We start from the raw sequence: 22,122 nt of genomic DNA, 5'->3' as shown, positions 1-22,122 counted from the left end.
CCATGAACATCATTGGAATCATTACAAATAAGGAGGTAAATTATTTTATAATAGATTTACCAAGTAACAATTGTGAAAAAAAAAAACTTTATTAATGTAGAAGTAACTTCATCTCCTATGGAAATGTGGTTTGAAAGTGCATTTAGTTTTAATTGATGATGACTTTTAGGTCCATAGCTGAGGTATTTGCTAATATAATCAATTTTAATAATCACTTTCATATGTGTGAAAGGCATACTAGAAAACAGCATTATTTCAAATCAAATTTTCATTAAATTCTCCAAAAACTGCTAAATCAATAAAAGCAGATAGGTTTTCCTGAAATTTACTTAAGTCAAAAAAATGTCTAAAAAATTAAAGAAAAATATATCTAAAATTGTGTTATGGAAAGGTAAAACTGAAATGGTTTTCTAGTAAGAGGTGGGCAAGTGGTGGCAAAGGCACACAACAAAATTGGCATTTCGTTTCAATGTAACAACAGTCTTTTTGACAGCATATTAGTTTAACATTGAACATCCCACCAAAACAGTTATCCATTTCCAAGTGCATAATAAGTCATTGTTGTCCTTCACTGTACATTAAATGTCACCCATCATTGTGACAAGAATATAAAAGCTATTGCACACTAGCCAGGAGCCTAGATCAAAGCTGTTGATGCAAGCACTTTGGACATGGCTTTCTAAACTCAGTTAAACCGTCAAAAACACTATGTTTAGAACATCTTTACCTCCGAGCACCAAGAGAAATACAGAATATTTTTACAAATGTAAGAACTCTCAGTAAGGCAGTAGCCTTGTCATCTTGTGACTCCAGACCATGTTAGTGCCAAAGTGTGTGTCAAGACAGTCCTGGTGGTCACCGTATTTATAAACCCTTGAGCAGATTCTAGGGAGACCACCTCCTCCTGTCTAATCCAATAATACAATAGATGAGATTCTAATATTCTAAAAATCATGCAAAGCAATTCAACCCCAAAACACATAAGAAACTCCTATATTCTTTTTAACTTAGAAAAACTAATGTTATGTACTTAACACATACCGAATATTCTTGGATTTGTTATCTTTGCTAAGGCCAGGTTAGCCAATATTGCTAGCTTCCTTTTACTCTTTTTCCTATATTTGATCATATTCACTTGTTCATTTAAGTAACCTAAGAAATTTCTCTGTAATAAAATTCTTACAAAAAATGGTTTAGTATTACTCTTCTTCCCCAGTTTATTTGTATTTAATTTTAAAATGTCAATCTTAGAATAAAATATGCAATATTATTATACGCTTAGTGAATTATTACTACAGTTCCATCAATCCTGTTGGAGGAAAATGTGTATAGCATTAGTCTCTTCTTTTAAGTTTGGTCTTCAGTTATTCACCTCTATACCAAATTACTAAGAACTCTAGACCAAGATTTACATGCTGATTTTCAAAACAGCTCTGGTCTTGAAGACACCTATTGTTAAAAGAAAAAAAAAATTTTCTAACATTATGGGCATTTAAATTGGCTCCATTTTATAAATAGTATCTACTGTGTCCATATTATCAGTTGTTTAATAAAGACAATATTTGAAGCAAGGTGAAAAATACCTCTCATTCTGAGTATAAAGGGTGGATTTCCTAACCAGACTCTTTATATGACTAACTGCTGTCTCTATACTAATATAGCTAGGTCAGAGGAAAATAGAAAGAGAGAGGGAAAGGTTTAGGGACAAACATGATTATGTACAAGTTTGTCATGTATAAGATTTCTTCCTAATCTTCTGTCAGCCAAGAGCTATGGTTAGGATATCCAGGATAAGGCCATTCCATATCTAGAATGCTGTACCTCAGGCTTATCTTTACTGTGAAAAGAGTTCTCAGCTAATTCAGACAAGCATGCTGAATATGTCATTATGCTATAAACAAGAAAGCAACTATTTGCAAGAGACCATAGATTATGAAACCATACCAAGAAAATAAGACCATATATCTCTTTCTTAATAATGGTTAAAAAATTTTAGAGCGTTTGTTAAGTATTTCTTAGATATAGGAAGTATTTCTTCTATATAGGAAGGGTGAAGGGAAATTTTTAAGAGCTATCATAGTAACAATCAGCTTTTAAATTTAATTTTAGAAAACATAAATTCTAACAATTATGATCAGTACTTAATTTATTACAAAATTTTGTTGTTGACGTGGTATTATTGTAGAACTTTGTTTCTGTGATTTTCAGTGAGAATGAAACACATAGATGAGAATTTTTTCAAATGTAAATGGTCTTTCTCTGTAATTACTATGGAAATGAAGATAAAAAGTATATATAAATAAAATGCCATATTTATATGTTAACATTAATATAATATAATAATATTAGTAAGTTCATTAGTGATCTCTAAATAACATAAGACACAGTCTTCATTCATAGGTAAAATAAAAATTCTGTGTCTATTTTGTATTGATAAGAAATAGCATAATACCATTTATATTAGAAAGGTAATTAAGTTCTGCAATGAAATCTGGACATTTGCCTGCTTTGCATATTATGAACTTTCATTGTAAGAGGAGTTCAATACCATATGAGACTGAATATTTTTTAAGTGAAGTATATTGGATTTTAATTATATAAATTTATTTGGCTTTGGAAGTTCAGTTAAGAATTTAATTGGATTCTATTTGAAGAATTTCCTTTTAATCTGAGTTCTTAGTGTGTTGTTTTTAAATTTAGAAAATATTTATACATTATTTTATTTTATTTTATTTATTTTTTTTTTTAATTTTTTTTTTTCAACGTTTATTTATTTTTGGGACAGAGAGAGACAGAGCATGAACGGGGGAGGGGCAGAGAGAGAGGGAGACACAGAATCGGAAACAGGCTCCAGGCTCCGAGCCATCAGCCCAGAGCCTGACGCGGGGCTCGAACCCACGGACCGTGAGATCGTGACCCGGCTGAAGTCGGACGCTTAACCGACTGCGCCACCCAGGCGCCCCTATACATTATTTTAATATAGAGTATTGAATAAAATATTTCAGGAATAATCTGCAAAGAATTTATTTTCATATTATGTACTATTTACCACGATATTTATTAGTTAATATAGGATATCTAACATTGTTTATTATTTAATAAAATATGTGTTAATTTACCTATAAATGAAGATATAATATTTAATTTTTGAAATTGTATGAGACTGTTTGCATTGAATAAGATGCTGAAATAGAATCATTTTCAAATTCCATTCATTTAATAACTAACAACAAAATATAACAGTAATATTCCAAAATTTAATGACACTAAAAAATGGCATATCAACTAATGTTACATTCTCAAAAAGAATGACATAGATGTATTTATTTTGTGTAAAATTAGCACAGGTTACCATAATTATACAGATATTATATCACTATTTTATTTGATAGTTATCAGTGAGAGTTAAAAATATTTTGAGAATTAGATCACTGCATAGCTGTTCCACGTCTCTATTTGCAAATGTAATTTTAAGCTGGAAAACAATTCAGATGTTTCAGTATTTGCTTTTGAATGTAATCTCAGAAGATTTGGGCTCAGAAAATTAGGAATATCTGAAATTCCTAATATAAGTTTGAGGTAACTCAATAGTCTCTGCTTAAGGTCCCCTGGAAACCATATTAGATTTAATTCAGCTTGACTGATGCCTGCACAATTGTCTCAGAATGGTATCAGAACATTTGCCCCTAGGTTTTGATTTTATCCTTCCTGGGAACTTTTGTTAATTTGATTAAGAAGGAACAGGTGTACCTGCAGACAGCATGAAAGACTTTTTTCTATACTTTAGAGTATTTATTTTTCTGTTTGCCTTGTGGGCAGGCTGTAGAGTTCTCCAACCATTGAATTATTTAAACTGTAATCTTTGAACTCATTTCTCTGACTACATATGAAACAGGATGGTTTACATTGGCCGCTATAAAATATATGTAACTAATGCAAAGATGTTCAAAAATGAAAAGGCTATTTTGTCTTCACAAGATACGGAAAAAGTTAGAGCTAAAGACTTATGAATTTTATAGTCCAAATTCTCGTTTTTGAGGGGAGAATTCTAAACTTCAAATACAAATATTAACATGATCTACCATACAGCTACCAAAGCGATATGTACTCATGGTTCCAATACAAATTTTCAGACAAATGCAAATGATAATTGTCTGAAGGATTCATGTGTCAATATTAAATCAATTGGGGAGAATTATAAGTTTTCATAACATTTATATGTAAATATCAAAAATATCTGTGTATACCTATAAAAATGTGTATATATCAAAAATCTTATGCTATTCTAGAAGTGATTCCTCTTTTAATTGAATGAACTAAGTGGGTTTTTTATTGTTTGTTTATTTTTTGCTAGGAACAAACATATGACTTCATTGAGAAAAGAATAAGTTTAAGAAAGGATAAATATCCTTAGTGACAAATTTATCAGAAGAAGCTATATAATACAATTGAAAAAATAACCTTCTTATTTAATATTTAATTTTGATAGTGGAACAAAAACATATTTGTAGTTATATATTATAATTATTTTGTAGAAAAATGAGTAATTTTATGTGGAAAATAACGCTAGTTTTTTTATACACAAAGTGCTCATTTTTAGTTAGCCTTGGTTCATTAAAAAAAAAGCCTCCTTTTAAATCTTACCTCTTTGTTTTTTCTTATGACTTATTTATCAATTCAAATTAGTAAAATACACTATTTTACTGTCTCGCTCAAGAGCAAAATGAGGAAATAATTTTTATGGAATAATAATTTGGACTGCTTTTAGATTCTAATTAAAAAGAGTAAGCTCTCCCACAGTTATAGCTTACTGACACAACCAGCATGCTTTCTGCCGAAAAAGGCAGTACAGTATATTTTAATAAGGTAGGTGACTCTTAAAAGTTCATTATTTCAGCACCCCAAGGGAAATAAAGAAGAAGAAAAGTAAAATTATTGTGACTTTTGACAATTATTAGTTAGAAAAAGGAGGTAACAATTGCCAAAAAAATCACAAAAGTGAGCATGTTACCTGGCTATGACAAAGAGCACACAACTGACACCCAAGTAAGCCAGCAGAATATACATCCAGATATCAGGGGAGAGAGGATTCAGGAAGGAGAAGACGCCTGGGTTTGTACCATTGGGCTTGCGGTACAAAATACTTATTCCAAGTGTCATAAAGGGCTTGGAAAAGTCGATGACCTTCTCTCGAACGTAGGTAATAGCCAGTGGGGCAACTGCAAGGTCAGCTTTCTGTAGAGAGAAACAGAAAACAGGGGAAAACATTGGTTCTAAGTCTCAAAAAAGAAGTCAGTATCCAAATTAAGCAAAACAAATACTTTATACTTGAGAATTGTCTGAGTAACTATTATGTTAACATTTAAAGCATTCTTGACCCTGAATTGAAGCATTTGATTTTTCTGTTACTCATTTCTATGTCTTTCTAGATTAGCAAACCAGCATTTATTGCAAGTAGTTAAAGAAAGAAAAAAAATATATGGAATGAAAAAACTGAAGAAACTATTGTACATTCAGTACCTGAATTATTATGCTGTGGAATCTTCTCATAATTATTTTTAATCTAAACTAAAAAAAACACATTTAATATAAGTTATGGATCTCTAAATAACTTGGTCAAATTCTAAATAGTAATAATAATATCTACCTCAAATCATTTCGTTGATAATCAAGAAACATGTTTTCCTTATTTTAAAACTATAGAGTTCAGTTAAAAGGTTTAAGTCTTTAAATAGTTAACATTTTGAAAATCATCTTTTAATGTGATTGTGTTTACTGCCCTTGAGTTTTGTTTCTATCCCTCTAATTTGTTTTATATTATTTAATGAAAATCCTTGCAGCCTTGCCTAAATCGCATTAGGAAATGAGTTTTTCAATTTTCACAAAGTTGCTAATTTTCCACGGTAGCTTAAATATGTTAAATTACTAATGCTTTTCACTCATCATATTATAACCATCTGTCAGGGATGAACTTAAGCTGTAATATGTTACAGGAAATAATTTTAATATTTTAAATAATAAAGGCATCTATTCTCATATATAACGGGAAGCTATATCTCTACTTTCCTTTTATTTTCATAAACATACTGGGCTTTCGGAAGATAAATAAGAAATGCTGCTTGTAGAGAGCTACAGAAAGATGAACAAAATAATGAAATTGTGTTTTGTTTTCTTACCTCGAGGACTGTTGGAGAACTTAAAAAAGAAAATTCACTAAAAGGCTAAATTTGTTGATGATATTATTCTGGGTGTGTGTTTGGGTGCATTTGTGTTTTGGGTGTGTGTGGGAAAGGGAGAGCACTCAGATAACTGAACAGAGTACCTCTGAGCAGCAATGAAGACAAAGAGATATTTCTCTAAATGTTAGGAAGGAAAGAACAGGTCTTAACGGTCCTGGAGAGGATATCATCACATTACATATTCATAAATCTAAGAAAATATCAATTTAGCAATCATACTTGGTAATGTTCTTTAAGCATGTACTGTGCAACAGGCATTGTGTGGTAAGCACTTTACATGAATTGTCACATTTAATCCTTACACAATCCTACTATTATTCCTATTTTAAGATAAGGAAACTGAATCTATGAGAAGTAAAAAACTTGTTCATGGTCACAGAGCTAACTGAGCATTGGAACCAGGACCTAAACCCCAAGCTATTGGAATCTATACCTAGAGTTAAGCATGAGATGCATCTCAGAAGCCAGAAATGGAATGATGGAGACATTCATTCATTCCTTTATTAAAGAATCTGTAGAGATGGAAAGGAGAATATATAGAAGCAAGGTCAGTAATTAATAGATTACAGTCACTGACAATTTAGAGGGTCAGGTGCAGAATTTAGGAAGATGGAATACTTTCCACAAGGAAGAAATAGCACTTCCTCTAAGACAGAAGGGAAGGAACTACAGACGGTTTGAAAAAGTAAGGATGTTTGTTAGGGAAAAAGAGTGATCATTTAAGAAACAGATGCTAGGTTAAAAAATGGACAACCTGAAACGGTGGCTTACTTCTGTTCAGGGGGTTGAGTATACAGCACAGTTTATCTATGTACCATTTCACTTTTGTAACCCTCCCTCACTGTAGGCACATGAAAAGCAAAATTTTATAACATGTAAAGCATGTAAGTGAACATGCTTTAAGCTGGTAAAATATTTTTTTAATTCAAAATAGATATTAACAAAAGTTAGGGAACAATTCAAGTAACATCTATTAAGACAAAACCACTACATTATTCTAAAAAAAAAAAGTCATTCCACAGGCATGTATTAATATGATTGACTAGACATCCATCAAATTTCAAAATTTACTTAGCATTGCCTAAAGTAAAATTTCTATCCCAAATATAAAATGAATGTAAGACAAAACATCACACAGTAAAATTCTTTCAATTATAAAAGAAATTAGTCATTTGAAACAAAAGATATAAACAGACACTTTTGACATTTAATTTAAAAACATAAATGTATCGAGAGGGGAAGATGGTGGTGTAGGAGGAAGCTGGACTCACCTCCTCCTGCTGATCACTTAGATTCCACCCACACCTGCCTAAATAACCCAGAAAACCACCAGAAGACTAGCAGAATGGACTCTCCAGAGCCAAGCTTAGACAAAAGGCCCACAGAAGACTGTAGGAAGGGCAGAGAGGCAGTGCGTGCTACACAGATTGGCGGGATGGAGCTGGGGCAGTGGAGGGGCAGCACGCCCAGCAAGGCAGAGCCCCTGAGTCTGGCTACAAAAGCCGAGGGGCCGGACTCCATGAGTTCTGACAGCCAGCAGGACTTAACACCTGGAATGTTAAAAGTCAACTGCTCTGCTCTCATGGGGAGGGCGAGAGGACGCCAGGAGTTAGAATTGTTGAGCCCCGGAAGATAGAGCTGAGCTCAGCTGGGGAACAAAGGCACTGGCAAGTGCCATCTCCTTCTCCCATCCCCCAGCAGAAATTCCAAAGGGAACCAGTTCCTGTCACTGAACTTGCTTGCACTGTGCAAAAGCCCAATGCTGTGCTTCTGTGGATACATTCCTCCAACGGGACTGCCTCCATCCCAGTGCTGCAGGGTCCCTCCCGCAGGACACCAGAGAGGGCAAAGCCAGCTAAGCCTGCCTCTCCTGCCCCTGTGCACTTTGCAGATCCATCCCAGCTAATAACTCAGATCCCATCTAAACAGCACCACAAGCCTGGCAGTGTGCAAGAGGCCCAGACATGGGCCACACCACACCACTATCTTCCCTGGGAGAGGGGAAGATAAGGTACATACCAGTCTGACTGTGGCCCCAGAGGTGGGCTGGGGACAGACATCAGGTCTGACTGCGGCCCCACCCACCAACACAAGTTACTCCAGACAGCACAGGGGAAGTGCCCTGCAGTTTGGAGCCACCACAGGGACTACCCAAAATGAGAAAACAGAAGAAGTCTCCTCAAAAGAAACTCCAGGAAGAAGTGACAGCTAACGAATTGATCAAAAACGATTTAAGCAATATAATAGAACAAGAATTTAGAATAATAGTCATAAAATTAATCGCTGGGCTTGAAAAAAGCATAGAGGACAGAAGAGAATCTATTGCTATAGAGATCAAGGGACTAAGAAATGTCATGAGGAGCTATAAAATGCTATAAATAAGGTGCAAAATAAAATGGATGTGGCCATAGCAGGGATTGAAGAGGCAGAGGAGAGATAGGTGAATTAGAAGATAAAATTATGGAAAAGGAGGAAGCTGAGAAAAAGAGAGATAAAAAAATCCAGGAGTATAAGGGGAGAATTAGAGAACTAAGTGATGCAATCAAATGGAACAATATCCGTATCATAGGAATTCCAGAAGGAGAAGAAGAGAGAGAAAGGGGCTGAAGGTGTACTTGAACAAATCAGAGCTGAGAACTTCCCTGATCTGGGGAAGCAAAAAAGACATTGAAATCCAAGAGGCACAGAGAACTCCCTTCAGATGTAATTTGAATAGATCTTCTGCATGACATATCATAGTGAAACTGGCAAAATACAAGGATAAAGAGAAAATTCTGAAAGCAGCTAGGGATAAACAGGACATAACTTACAAAGGTAGACACATAAGAGTAGTAGCAGACCTATCTACTGAAACTTGGCAGGCCAGAAAGGAATGGCAGGAGATCTTCAATGTGATAAACAGAAATAAAATGCAGCCGAGAATCCTTTATCCAGCAAGACTGTCAATCAGAATAGAAGGAGAGATAAAGGTTTTCCCAAAAAAACAAAAACTGAAGGAATTCATCACCACTAAACCAGCCCTACAAGAGATGCTAAGGGGGATTCTGTGAGTGAAATGTTGCAAGGACCACAAAGTACCAGAGACATCATTACAAGCATGAAACCTGCAGACATCACAATGACTCTAAGCCCATATCTTTCAATAATACCACTGAATGTAAATGGACTAAATGCTCCAACCAAAAGACATAGGGTATCAGAATGGATAAAAAAAAAGACCCATCTATTTGCTGTCTATATGAGACTCATTTTAGACCCGAGGACACCTTCAGATTGAAAGTGAGGGGATGGAAAACTATCTATCATACTACTGGATGTCAAAAGAAAGCTGGAGTAGCCACACTTTCAGACCACAATGCTATGAAACTTGAAATCAACCACAGGAAAAGTCTGGAAAATCTCCAAAAGCATGGAGGTTAAAGAACACCCTACTAAAGAGTGAATGGATCAACCAGGAAATTAGAGAAGAAATTAAAAAAAAATATATGGAAACGAATGAAAATGAAAATACAACAATCCAAATGCTTTGGGATGCAGCGAAGGCAGTCCTGAGAGGAAAATACACTGCAATCAAGGCCTATCTCAAGAAACAAGAAAAATCCCAAATACAAAATCTAACAGCACACCTAAAAGAAATAGACACAGAACAGCAAACCAAAGACGCCCCAAACCCAGCAGAAGAAGAGAAATAATAAAGAGCAGAGCAGAAAAAAAGCAATATAGAATGTAAAAAAACTGCAGAGCAGATCAATGAAACCAAGAGTTGGTTTTTCTGAAAAAAAACAAAATTGATAAAACTCTAGCCAGGCTTCTCAAAAGAAAAAGAAAAAGAAAAGAAAGATGACCCAAATAGATAAAATCATGAATGAAAATGGAATTATTACAAACAATCCCTTAGAAATACAAGCAATTATCAGGGAATACTATGAAAAATTATATGCCAACAAACTGAACAACCTGGAAGAAATGGACAAATTCCTAAACACCCACACACTTCCAAAACTCAAACAGGAAGAAATAGAAAACTTGAACAGACTATAACTGGCGAAGAAACTGAATCAGTTATCAAAAATCTCCCAACAAATAAGAGTCCACGACCAGATGGCTTCCTTGGGGAATTCTACCAGACATGTAAAGCAGAAATAATACCTATCCTTCTCAAGCAATTCCAAGAAATAAAAAGGGATGGAAAACTTCCAGATTCATTCTATGAAACCAGCATTCCTTATATTCCTAAACCAGACAGAGACCCAGTAAAAAAAGAGAACTACAGGCCAATATCCCTGATGAATATGGATGCAAAAATTCTCAATAAGATACTAACAAATCGAATTCAACAGCATATAAAAAGAATTATTCACCATGATCAAGTAGGATTCATTCCTGGGCTGCAGGGCTGGTTCAACATTCACAAATCAATCAATGTGATATATCACATTAAGAAAAGAAAAGAAAAGAACCATATGATCCTGCCAATCAATGCAGAAAAAGCATTTGACAAAATTCAGCATCCTTTCTTAATAAAAACCCTCAAGAAAGTTGGGATGGAAGGAACATAATTAAACATCATAAAAGCCATTTATGAAAAGCCCACAGCTAATATCATCCTCAATGAGGAAAAACTGAGAGCTTTCCCCCTAAGATCAGGAACACGACAGGGATGTCCTCTGTCACTGCTGTCATTTAACATAGGGTTGGAAGTGCTAGCATCAGCAATCAGACAACAAAAGGAAATCAAAAGCATCAAAATTGGCAAAGACAAAGTCAAGCTTTCACTTTTTGCAGATGACATCATATTATACATGGAAAACCGGAGAGAGTCCACCAAATGTCTGCTAGAACTAATACATGAATTCAGCAAAGTCTCAGGATACAAAATTAATGTACAGAAATCAGTTGCATTCTTATACACTAACAATGAAGCAACAGAAAGACAAAGAAAGAAACTGATCCCATTCACAACTGCACCAAAAATCATAAAATACCTAGGAATAAACCTCATCAAAGATGTAAAAGATCTTTTTGCTGAAAACTATAGAAAGCTTATGAAAGAAATTGAAGAAGATATAAAGAAATGGAAAAACATTCCGTGCTCATGGATTGGAAGAATAAATATTGTTAAAATCCTATATACACATTCAGTGCAATCCCAAGATATCTACACATTCAGTGCAATCCCAATCAAAATTCCGCCAGCATTCTTCTCGAAGCTAGAACAAGTAATCCTAAAATTTTTATGGAACCACAAAAGACTCTGAATAGCCAAAGTAATATTGAAGAAGACCACCAAATCAGGAGGCATCAGAATCGCAGACTTTAGCCTCTAGTACAAAGCTATAGTCATCAAGACAGCATGGTATTGGCATAAAAACAGACACATAGACCAATGGAATAGAATAGAGACTCCAGAATTGGACCCACAAAAGTATGACCAACTAATCTTTGACAAAGTGGGAAAGAATTTCCAATAGAAAAAAGACAGTCTCTTTAACAAATGGTGCTGGGAGAACTGGACAGCAACATGCAGAAGAATGAAACTAGACCACTTTCTTACACCATTCACAAAAATAAACTCAAAATGGATAAAGGTCCTGAATGTGAGACAGGAAACCATCAAAACCTTAGAGGAGAAAGCAGGAAAAAGCTTCTCTGGTCTCAGCCACAGCAATTTCTTACTTGGCACATCTCCAAAGGCAAGGGCAAAGAAAAAAAAGGCAAGGGCAAGCAAAAATGAACTATTGAGACCTCATGAAGATAAAAAGCTTCTGCAATGCAAAGGAAACAATCAATAAAACTAAAAGGCAACCAATGGAATGGGAAAAGATATTTGCAAATGACATATCAAAGGGCTAGGATCCAAAATCTGTAAAGAAGTCACCAAACTCCACACCCAAAAAACAAATAATCCAGTGAAGAAATGGGCAGAAAACATGAATAGACACTTCTCTAAAGAAGACATCCAGATGGTCAACAGGCACATGAAATGATGCTCAACATCACTCCCCATCAGTGAAATACAAATCAAAACCACCCTGAGATATCACCTCACGCCAGTCAGGGTGGCTAAAATGCACAAATCAGGAGACTACAGATGCTGGAGAGGATGTGGAGAAACGGGAACCCTCTTGTACTGTTGGTGGGAATGCAAACTGGTGCAGCCCCTCTGGAAAACAGTGTGAAGGGTCCTCAAAAAATTAAAAATAGATCTACCCTATACCCAGGAATACCACTGCTAGGAATTTACCCAAGGGATACAGGAGTGCTGATGCATAGGGGCACTTGTACCCCAATGTTTATAGCAGCACTCTCAACAGTAGCCAAATTATGGAAAGAGCCTAAATGTCCATCAACTGATGAATGGATAAAGAAATTGTGGTTTATATACACAATGGAATACTACTTGGCAATGAGAAAGAATGAAATGTGGCCTTTTGTGCAATGTGGATGGAACTGGAGAGTGTTATGCTAAGTGAAATAAGTCATAAAGAGAAAGATAGATACCGTATGTTTTCACTCTTATGTGGGTCCTGAGAAACTTAACAGAAGACAATTGGGGAGGGGAAGGAAGAAAAAAAAATGTTAGAGAGGGAGGGAGCCAAACCATAAGAGACTCTTAAAAACAGAATAAACTGAGGGTTGATGGGAAGTGAAAAGGAAGGGAAAGTGGGTGATGGGTATTGAGGAGGGCACCAGTGGGGATGAGCACTGCGTGTTGTATGGAAACCAATTTGACAATAAATTTCATATTAAAAAGAATAAAATAAAATAAAAAATAAATGTATCAACAGACTGTGGTACATTCATATAATGGAATATTATTCAGCAATAAAAAGAAATGAGCTATCAAGACAGGAAAAGTCATGAAAAACTTTAAATGCATATAGTGCTAAATGAAAAATGCCAGTCTGAAAAGACTACATAGCGTATGCTTCCAATTATATGACATTTTGGAAAAGGCAAAACTGCACAAGCAGTAAAAGCTCTGTGGTTGACAACGGCTCAGGGGAACAGAGTGACAAATAAGTGGAACCAAACATGTTTAAGATAGTGAAACTATTCTGTAAGAAATCATAATGCACATGACACTGTGCATTTATCAAAAAATATAAAGCTGTAGAATACAAAGAGTGAGCCCTAATGTAAACCATAGACTTTAGCTAATGTCTCAAAAATTGTTCATCAATTGTAACAAATGTACTACACTAATGGAAGCTGTTAATAATCATGGGAACTAGAGTGGGGCAGGGGATGAAAGCAGAATGGGAGAAGGTATGGAAACTCTACTTTCTGCACAGTTTTTCTATAAACCTAAAACTACTCTAAAAAGTCTATTTTTTAGATAATAATTTTAACCATATCCTCAGTTAGTAGTACTTAATGTTGTGTTGATTAAATTAATTAGAACATAGTTGCTATGGTAAAGGGTTTCTCCCTGGAAAATTCACAAAGATGCCTGGGCACCACTATCTTATTAGTAAGTTTTAATTTAATATTCTATCATTCTAGATGAAATTTTCCAAATTGTTTTATTCTCATAATAACCAATCAAATATCCGTAGGGCATTGGACAAAATCTGACACCAAGGAACTACTTGGTAAACGTTTGCTAAATACAGTTTCAACTTACTAAATACAGTTTAACTTACTAAAATTTTCAAAGAAAATTACCCAGAGAATTTCAAAATTAAACTTTTTTTCTGATCTTATTCTAGAAATAAGATTTATTGGTACATTAATGTAATTTCTAGTGAACTAACCCATCTAGGGGAAAACAGAATAATTCTTTTTATGGAGTTCTATATAGTTAATAGCAGTCCTTGATTACAGTTTCAAAGAACAATGATAACATTTATTGGTCTAATTTCCAATTACCTAATACAAAAATTAGATAACAAGGCATATGTTCATGAATGTCACAATGACTCCTAATTTGATCATACTGAGAAAACCTCCTTTACAAAGTCCTAGTAATGAAAGAACATAATGATATTATTTTATAATACATGCTCTGGCCAGTGAAACATCTTATGCATACTTCTGAAAGTTTTTGTAATTTAACACTGGAAAAACCAGTTCTAAAAACTTTTCGTTTCCACAATGTTGTGAAATGCTTACGACAGTGGTAAGTGTGCTTGAATAAATTGGAAATATTTTAACTGATTTAGCTAAGACATTTAAGCTAGTTAATTATGATATTAATTTTAATGTAACTTATAAGTGATCCCACACTTTACCAAACTCTTCACAATGAATAATGTGAACACATGCTTTCGCTTCTGTGTGCACTTTTAGGGAAACATAGTTTATTTTCTGTACATGTGGCATACCATTTCCACCACTATCCACCTGGTTACACTGCCTGGACTCCTACAGTGGCCTCCTAATTGGTCCCCTGCTTTCATTGTTGCCCAACTAGAGTCTATTCTTCATCCGAAGACAAGCTCTTTTTAAAACATATACCAGATTATCACTTTTGGCTCTGAATTCTCCAATGATTTCTAGCACACATAAAATACAACCTAATCTTGGCCTACAAAGCACGACAAGAGATGGCCCCTAATTATGTAATCAACTTCAGTTCCTATCACTCTCCTGGTCTTAGGGGGATCACTCTTGTCCCAATAACTCTGGTTGCCTTGTTAATCTTTAAATGTGAACATGTTTCTGTTTCAAGGCCTTTAAACTTACTATTTCTTTTGCCTGGAAAGCTTGTTCCTCATAGGTCTACATGGCTTATTCACTCACTTTTAATGTTTTGATGTATAGGTTCTGTTATCAGTCACTCAAAGGGATCTTTATTAACCACTACTCTATCACTCTTTATCTCCTTACCATGTTTTCATTTTCTTCATAAAACTTAGAGTGACCTGAAATTATGTCATTTATTGTTGTCCTCCTTCCAAAAGAATGTACATCTCTTTCGAGAAAGGAGTTTCTATACTTTGTCCACTACTGCATTGCCAGTGCCTAGTACAGTGTTTGGGACAGAGCAGTCATTAAATATTTTTAAATGATCAAGTGAATGCATAAAACAGAAAAATATATATATATTCCTGAGGTTTATCTTCTTACAAAAGTGAGATTTTCCTTGTGCATGATTTCTATTTTTATAAAACTAAAAATAGTTATTGAAAACTGGTAATATATTTCATAGTTAATATTTCTGTGATAAATTGGGTTTCAGTTATTATAACAAACAAGAAGTCACCTCATGCCATTAATTTAGCTTGTACTCACTAGGTTGTGTTTAAGAAAAAAAAAGTAATGAGATTAAAGTTAAATGTGTCATAAATGTGAAAACCTAACTTTAAACTTCTATAAATTACATATATTATATACACTATACATCATAATGTCTATTTGTAGGTTCACAAAAGCATAACCTTATATTTTAGAAATATGCCTTCAGTTGCTTTTTACCAAACCAAGTAGTAACCTACAAACCTCAATTGTACAGTGGGCAATTGAGTTATAAAAGAAGGATATTTCTTTTACACATAAAGAGCCTGAACAGAGAGAATTAAGAAAGAATTAAACACAGATAGTAGTATTAAACACAAGCAATAATTAATTTATTAATGCTTAAGTAAGCCTGCTGGTAATTTCATATGATATTGACAAAATCTAACAAACTTGCCGTTAATGACACAAATGAAAAATGAACTTCTCAACTGGTAATTGTTCAGAAGAGCCATGGTTCCAAAACAGTTTTGGAGTGTGATGGTTTTTTTGTAGGGGGAGCACAGGTTGAGGGGGGACTTAATGGTTTTTGTTTTGTGTTGTAGTATTCCCACCCTGTTCTGATTTTGCTGTGAACTCCCAACTGGATGGCTTATAAATATTAATATTTATATTACAATATCTTCCTTTAACTTCAGTATTTCCATGGGATTCATTTGTGGTTTTGTTTGTTTTAGAGACAGAGAGAGAGAATGCGAGTGAATGAGGGAGAGGGGCAGAGGGAAAGAGAGAATCTCAAGCAGGCTCCATGCTCAGCACAGAGTCCAATGCAGGACTCAATCCCATGACCCTGGAATCATGACCTGAGCCAAATCAAGAGTTGGATGCTCAACCCCTGGTTTGTTTTTTAACATAGTAGTTCAGTTAGCTTAGCTCCCTTGAAAAAATTGGGTACACAGAAATTGAGGAGTATTTTCCACATTGATAATTTCAAGAAAACTAAATTTCTACTGAAAATAATCTGAAATCATTCATATCAATAATTCAAAGTGGAATTTAGTATATCTGTTGTGGAGAATAAGCTTAGGAAGTCCCTGAGCTTGCACCAATGGGTTAACAAGGCATAAAGAATTAGAAAGCCATAGGATGAACACACCCAAGTTTGGGTATACAAGATTAGGTAAATAAGATTAGGTAAATGGGGCAAAGGCCCCCAATATAGGACAAATGGGGCAAAGGACTCCAATATAAGACAAACGGAGCAAAGGCCCCCAGTATAGGACAAAGATATAGGACAAAGGCAGAAAACTGCTTTCACAGGAAGGACCAAATTAAGTACACCAGTAAATAGGGCTATAGACCACAGCAGGGTCAGAATTGCCCAGAGCAGAGCTAATTAGCAGATGCCTTGTTGACCCTGAGGTATCATGTTCTGTCTTTCTTGTTTGTCCCCTAGACCAGTTCAGGTAAACAGAGGTGGAGCATCATGTTTGCTGTAAACAACCTTCCACCCAGCACCAGCATCTTATTTTGTATTGACTCAAACTCCTAACACCGCATATCTCCAAAACCCCCTTTTCCTCATGCCCATAAGTTAATGTTCATGCCCATAAGTTTCATTGTCTGTCTGTAAGCCTTCTGATCCTAATAAAAATGGAACAAGGACAACCCTTACTTGGGGCTCTTGTCTCCTCCTGGACATTAGCTTCTCATACATTTTTAATCCTGTGTCCCCCTCTCTTGCTGGACAAGAGAGAACTCCAGACTCAGAGTCTACGACAATCTGTTATTCATGAGCAAAGAACTGAATGATAGTGTCTCTGACATTTTTTGTTCTGGATTTCGGATATATAGATTTCCCGATTTAAAATAACTAACATTTTGGGGCACCTGGGTGGCTCAGTCAGTTGCACATCTGACTTTGGCTCAGGTCATGATCTCGTGGTTTGTGGGTTCCAGCCCCTCACTGGGCTGTGTGTTGACAGCTTGGAGCCTGGAGCCTCTTTAGGATTCTGTCTCCCTGTCTCTCTGCCCCTCCCCTGCTCATGCTCTGTCTCTCTCTCTCTCAAAAATAAACATTAAAAAATTTTTAATAATAAAATAACTAATGTCTTCTAAAATTGTAAGTGAAAACATTTTATTCTGTTGAAGACAATCATCCAAATATGCAAAATATTCTATTATATTCTATAATCCTTAGTTACATATTTAAACAAAAACAAAACAAGGAAAAATCCACAGTATTACTCAAACTTATTGTTATTATATATTTATCAAGCAAATAATATTTTGAAGAGAAAGATGATGCATGTCTTCTTTGAAATGAATTTATATGAAAAGTTTCAAAATAGAAAATAGAGGGACACCTGGGTGGCTCACTCAGTTAAGTGTCTGACTTCAGCTCAGTTCATGATCTCACAATTTGTGAGTTTGAGCCCCATGTCGGGCTCTGTGCTGACAGCTCAGAGCCTGGAGCCTGCTTCGGTTTCTGTGTTTCCCTCTCCCTCTCCCTCTCCCCAACTTGTGCTCTGTCTCTGTCTCTCTCTCAAAAATAAATAAATAAATAAATAAATAAATAAATAAATAAATAAATAAAGTGTAAAAGAAAATAGAAGCAACTCAAAATAGTATTTAAAATTGTGGGTTATTTCTTGAACCTATAAAACATTCACACAATTTCTTGTTATTGATTGAAGCTATTATTTCACCTATATATTTTCTGTTAAACCTTTTTTCATTTCCCAGTTTACATGCTATGGTATCACAAGCAGTGAACCAAGAAACAACTACTAGCACTAAGATGGGTGACTATGAACTAGAGGGAATCTTCTTAATGGAACTGTGAACTTGTAATTCTGCTTTGTAAACTGTTCTTCAGTATAAGAGGTTAAGCATATTGAATTCTCAGGACCTATTTTAAAGTAATAAGTAAATTATAATAGCTATAAATAATCAATGACATAAAATGTTTTATTATGATGTTTATTTTAAAATTGGATATTAATTAATTTCAAATAATTTTAGAATTGATTTAGAATCAATTTATTTAGGATATTTGTCACAATTACAAATATTCCTTGATAAAATATTACCAAGACTCACTAAGCACCAGGCCTGGGACAAAGTATAGGATACAAAGATATTTAGGGCAGTCTAATTTCTCTGGTGCTCACTGTGGCATAGGGAAGATTAACAATGGAAACAAATAATTGGGATGGCCTAATTAGTGTTTCAGCTGAAGTGTGTATATGTAAATTGAGGTATGTACAGTTGTGCTATGATTTTATTGGCTTGCCCACCTGTTGCTTTAATGGATTAATACAAAATGATATTCATTATTAGAATTTACATTAATTCTGCAAAACCTGGAGTTGAAATGGGACTTATACACACTCTGTCATTAGTATTTTAAGAAGAACAATGGATTCAAGAGGGAAAAGTGACAGTATTATAATTCACGTTATAGCTTCTGATTATCTATACCTTATTACTAGATTAAAAAAGAACTATGCTAAGGAGTTTAAAAATCAAAGTGGTCTTTAGAATAATCAATATGAGAGGAATAAGAAGAGTTGCATGGTGAATAACACTTGCAAGCCACATAAGCAAACTAGAAGGCACTCCTAGATCAACTTCTTCTATTCCCTTTTCCAGTTAAAATGCAAATAAACACTAATTTTCCTATATAGTCGCATAATTCTTACCTAAAGGCATTTGTTACATTCATTTTAATGCCGTACAGAATAGATCTACAGTATATCTTCCAACAGAGCATGATTTTTAACTTTTTGCTCCATAGAACGTACTTTGCCTTATAGATTCACATTGTATGCTCAACTACTAAGCAAACCTATCTTTGAAAAGATCAAATTAAAATATAAATTTACTCAAATCCTTACACTCAAAATATGTATCATATGCTCATAGCTAGAACATATTGGAATTTGTTAAATACATAAACTGATTACATACATGGTAAGAAAGAACTTTGTGTAACAAAAATATTTATAGTAATATAACAGCTAGCCATTATTGGTGTTGCATGTGGATATCTTTACAATTAATTCTCTAACAAAAATATACTTTGTAACATGTCTTCTTTGGCTCCCATGACTAATAAAATTCCTTGAAACTGTACTATTTAATAATTTTTATAAAGGTTTAACTATAACAATTTATTCAGTATCTGTCAAAATTTTTGATGTATGAGTGAACTTAAAATCCTGTCGTCTATGTGAAATCATTCATTCACTAATTTATTAAGAAATGTGTTATTAAACAATTCACTAATTTATTCAATAATTATTTGTTCCTTAATGACAGTTCTATAATAGTTGCTGTTCTGATACTCACAGTACAGGCAAAGCCAGACAAGGTGAAGAAAGAAGACAGACACGAAGCATGAAAAAATTAGAGGATGTAATTTCGGGTAATAAAGAGTGTTAGTGAATGAAGATAATGCAGGGTGAGAAGATCAGAGTGTGAGTAGGGAAAAGAGGGCACTCTTTAATAAAATGGACAGAGGAACCTCTAGACATTTGAGTCTAGATTTCAGTCAAGTCAGAGATAAAGCCCTGGGAGGGTCTGAGCAGAGTTCTCCTAGCAGAGACTATGAATTACAAAGGCTCAGGAGTGGAAACAAGCCAGGTAAGCCAGAGGAGTCCCAAACATGTCTCTAATCCTCCCCAGCCTCTCCTACTTTAATCATCCCATTAATCCTCTCCAGAAAGTCCCACTGATTATAAAAACATTAAATTAAAAAGATATTCCAACCATAAAAAAAGGTGTCAGATTTGGTAGAGAAAATTTCCAACATTGCGCCTCTTATGTCATTCTCAGTATGTTTTTTCCACTAATAAAATATAATTTTGATTTATCCTCTTACCTTTATCCTATATGATCCCTATAAATTATTTTGTTCAAATTCAACTGCAAGAAAACTACTTGTGCCCTAGAATTTGTTAAAATACTATACCACCTATTGGGGTACCTGAGTAGGCCCAGTAAGTTAAGCATCTGATTTCAGCTCAGGTCATTATCTTGTGGTTTGTGGGTTTGAGCCCGATATTGGGCTCTGTGCTGACCACTCAGAACCTGCAGCCCACTTAGAATTCTGTGTCTCCCTTTCTCTCTCTGCCCCTCCCCTGCTCACGCTCTGTCTCTCTCTCTCAAAAAAAAAAAATTAAAAAAAATTTTTAATAAATAATAAAATACTATACCACCTATTAAAAAATTAAGTAAAACACCGATCCCATGAGGTGGAAACTCAGCATTATATAATAGTAATATAAAAAAAAGATTACACTGTGCACAATATTTCTGAACCTGTGACATGACTTTGTTCCTACAACACCAATATGATCTCCTGCCTGTACAAAAATGTCCCATTGATTAATAAGAACAACTTCATGGCTTTCTTTAAATATCACTGAGGAACAGTATTTTCCTTTTAGAATACTTGATTCTGAATAATTCATTTATAATAACAGAACTTAGACCACTTCACCATGTTTATTAATAAAAATTGACAACATTCCCGTATTTGTTCATGAGATTTTAACAATATATTATCACCATGTTTTTAAGGATGATTGGATAACTCATAGGTAAAATTAAATATAAGGGTTAAACAAAAAAAGTCCTTCAAAATAGCAAACAAAAGTCTTTCCAATACTAGGTGCCTGCAGTTTTGATAGTGTTTGATAGTAGGAAACTGGATGCAAATAATAAGAAAAAGTTCTCTAAGAAAAAGGTTAGATTTTTCCATCTATTATTTTATCCAAACTACCCTTCTTTCCTTCTTTCCTTACTTCTTTTCTCTTTTCCTTCTTCTAAAATCAGAATGATTTTTTTTTATTTTTAAAGAGCATATACAATAAAATTGTGTCTATTACCAGATGTAAAAGGATTTTAAGACAGAGATCATAAGCAAAGAACTTTTTCTATTGAATGAAAGTGGACCATCAATTCCAGCTTACAAGAGCCTTAAATGTATTACTAATACTTAACCCTGAAATGTCACACCTAAAATATTTAATAAATAATTCTAACTTCAGAACCAGGCTATTATACAAAGGTATTCCCCCAAGATCACCTATAATCTGGAAATGTAAGTAGCCTACATGCCTCAAAAGGGAATGGTTAATATATAAGGGTATAACAATAAAGAACTACTATCCACTGTTAAATAACATTTTATGATGTCTACAATAAAAGGGAATGGGCACTGATAATGTGAGTGAATATAGAAACATACAATATTAAATATGAATTCAACTAAATAAAAACATGATGAGTGGAACCTACAGATTAAATGAGTCTTGGAATATATCAACCGATCACAAATAAAAGAGAATTTTTAGATCCCAATTTAAACAAGTACATTGTAATGAATGAGTAAATAAATACTGTTTGTTGAATACTTGATGTCAATAAAATCAAATTTTTTCCATGGGATAATGACAGCATGGGCATTTAAAAAAATTAGTCCCTGTCTTTTAGTGATAAATACTATTTATACATGAATATATGAAATAAACATATGACATGATATGAAGTCTAGGAATTACTACAAAATAACACAGGTGGCAAAAAAAATTGGTGAGAATTGAGAGGAAATGATATTGGTGAAAAGTTTGTTAAACTTTGAGGTCTGTGATGGATACATTGCCCCTCACTTTACTTTTCTATTTGCACATGTTTG

The 22,122-nt window shown here is 34.3% G+C and overlaps 1 protein-coding gene across 6 annotated transcripts in view; it reads right to left on the bottom strand.

Annotated features, from left to right (window-relative positions):
• Nucleotides 1-22,122, bottom strand: part of GRIK2 (glutamate ionotropic receptor kainate type subunit 2) — a 662,286-nt gene that overhangs the window by 162,515 nt on the left and 477,649 nt on the right. For 5 of the 6 annotated variants that reach the window (XM_043592013.1, XM_043592015.1, XM_043592014.1 and 2 more), the window contains one exon: nt 5,012-5,235. In XM_043592013.1, the coding sequence (XP_043447948.1) occupies nt 5,012-5,235 (224 nt within the window). Of the gene's footprint in view, nt 1-5,007; nt 5,236-22,122 lie in introns of those variants that run through there. The other variant, XM_043592016.1, reaches the window with a different exon arrangement.

This window comes from Prionailurus bengalensis, chromosome B2 (genome assembly GCF_016509475.1).
Source record: "Prionailurus bengalensis isolate Pbe53 chromosome B2, Fcat_Pben_1.1_paternal_pri, whole genome shotgun sequence".
Taxonomy (NCBI): domain Eukaryota; kingdom Metazoa; phylum Chordata; class Mammalia; order Carnivora; family Felidae; genus Prionailurus; species Prionailurus bengalensis.
The sequence above is the reverse complement of the archived record's forward strand: the minus strand, read 5'-3'. Positions and strand labels throughout refer to the sequence as shown.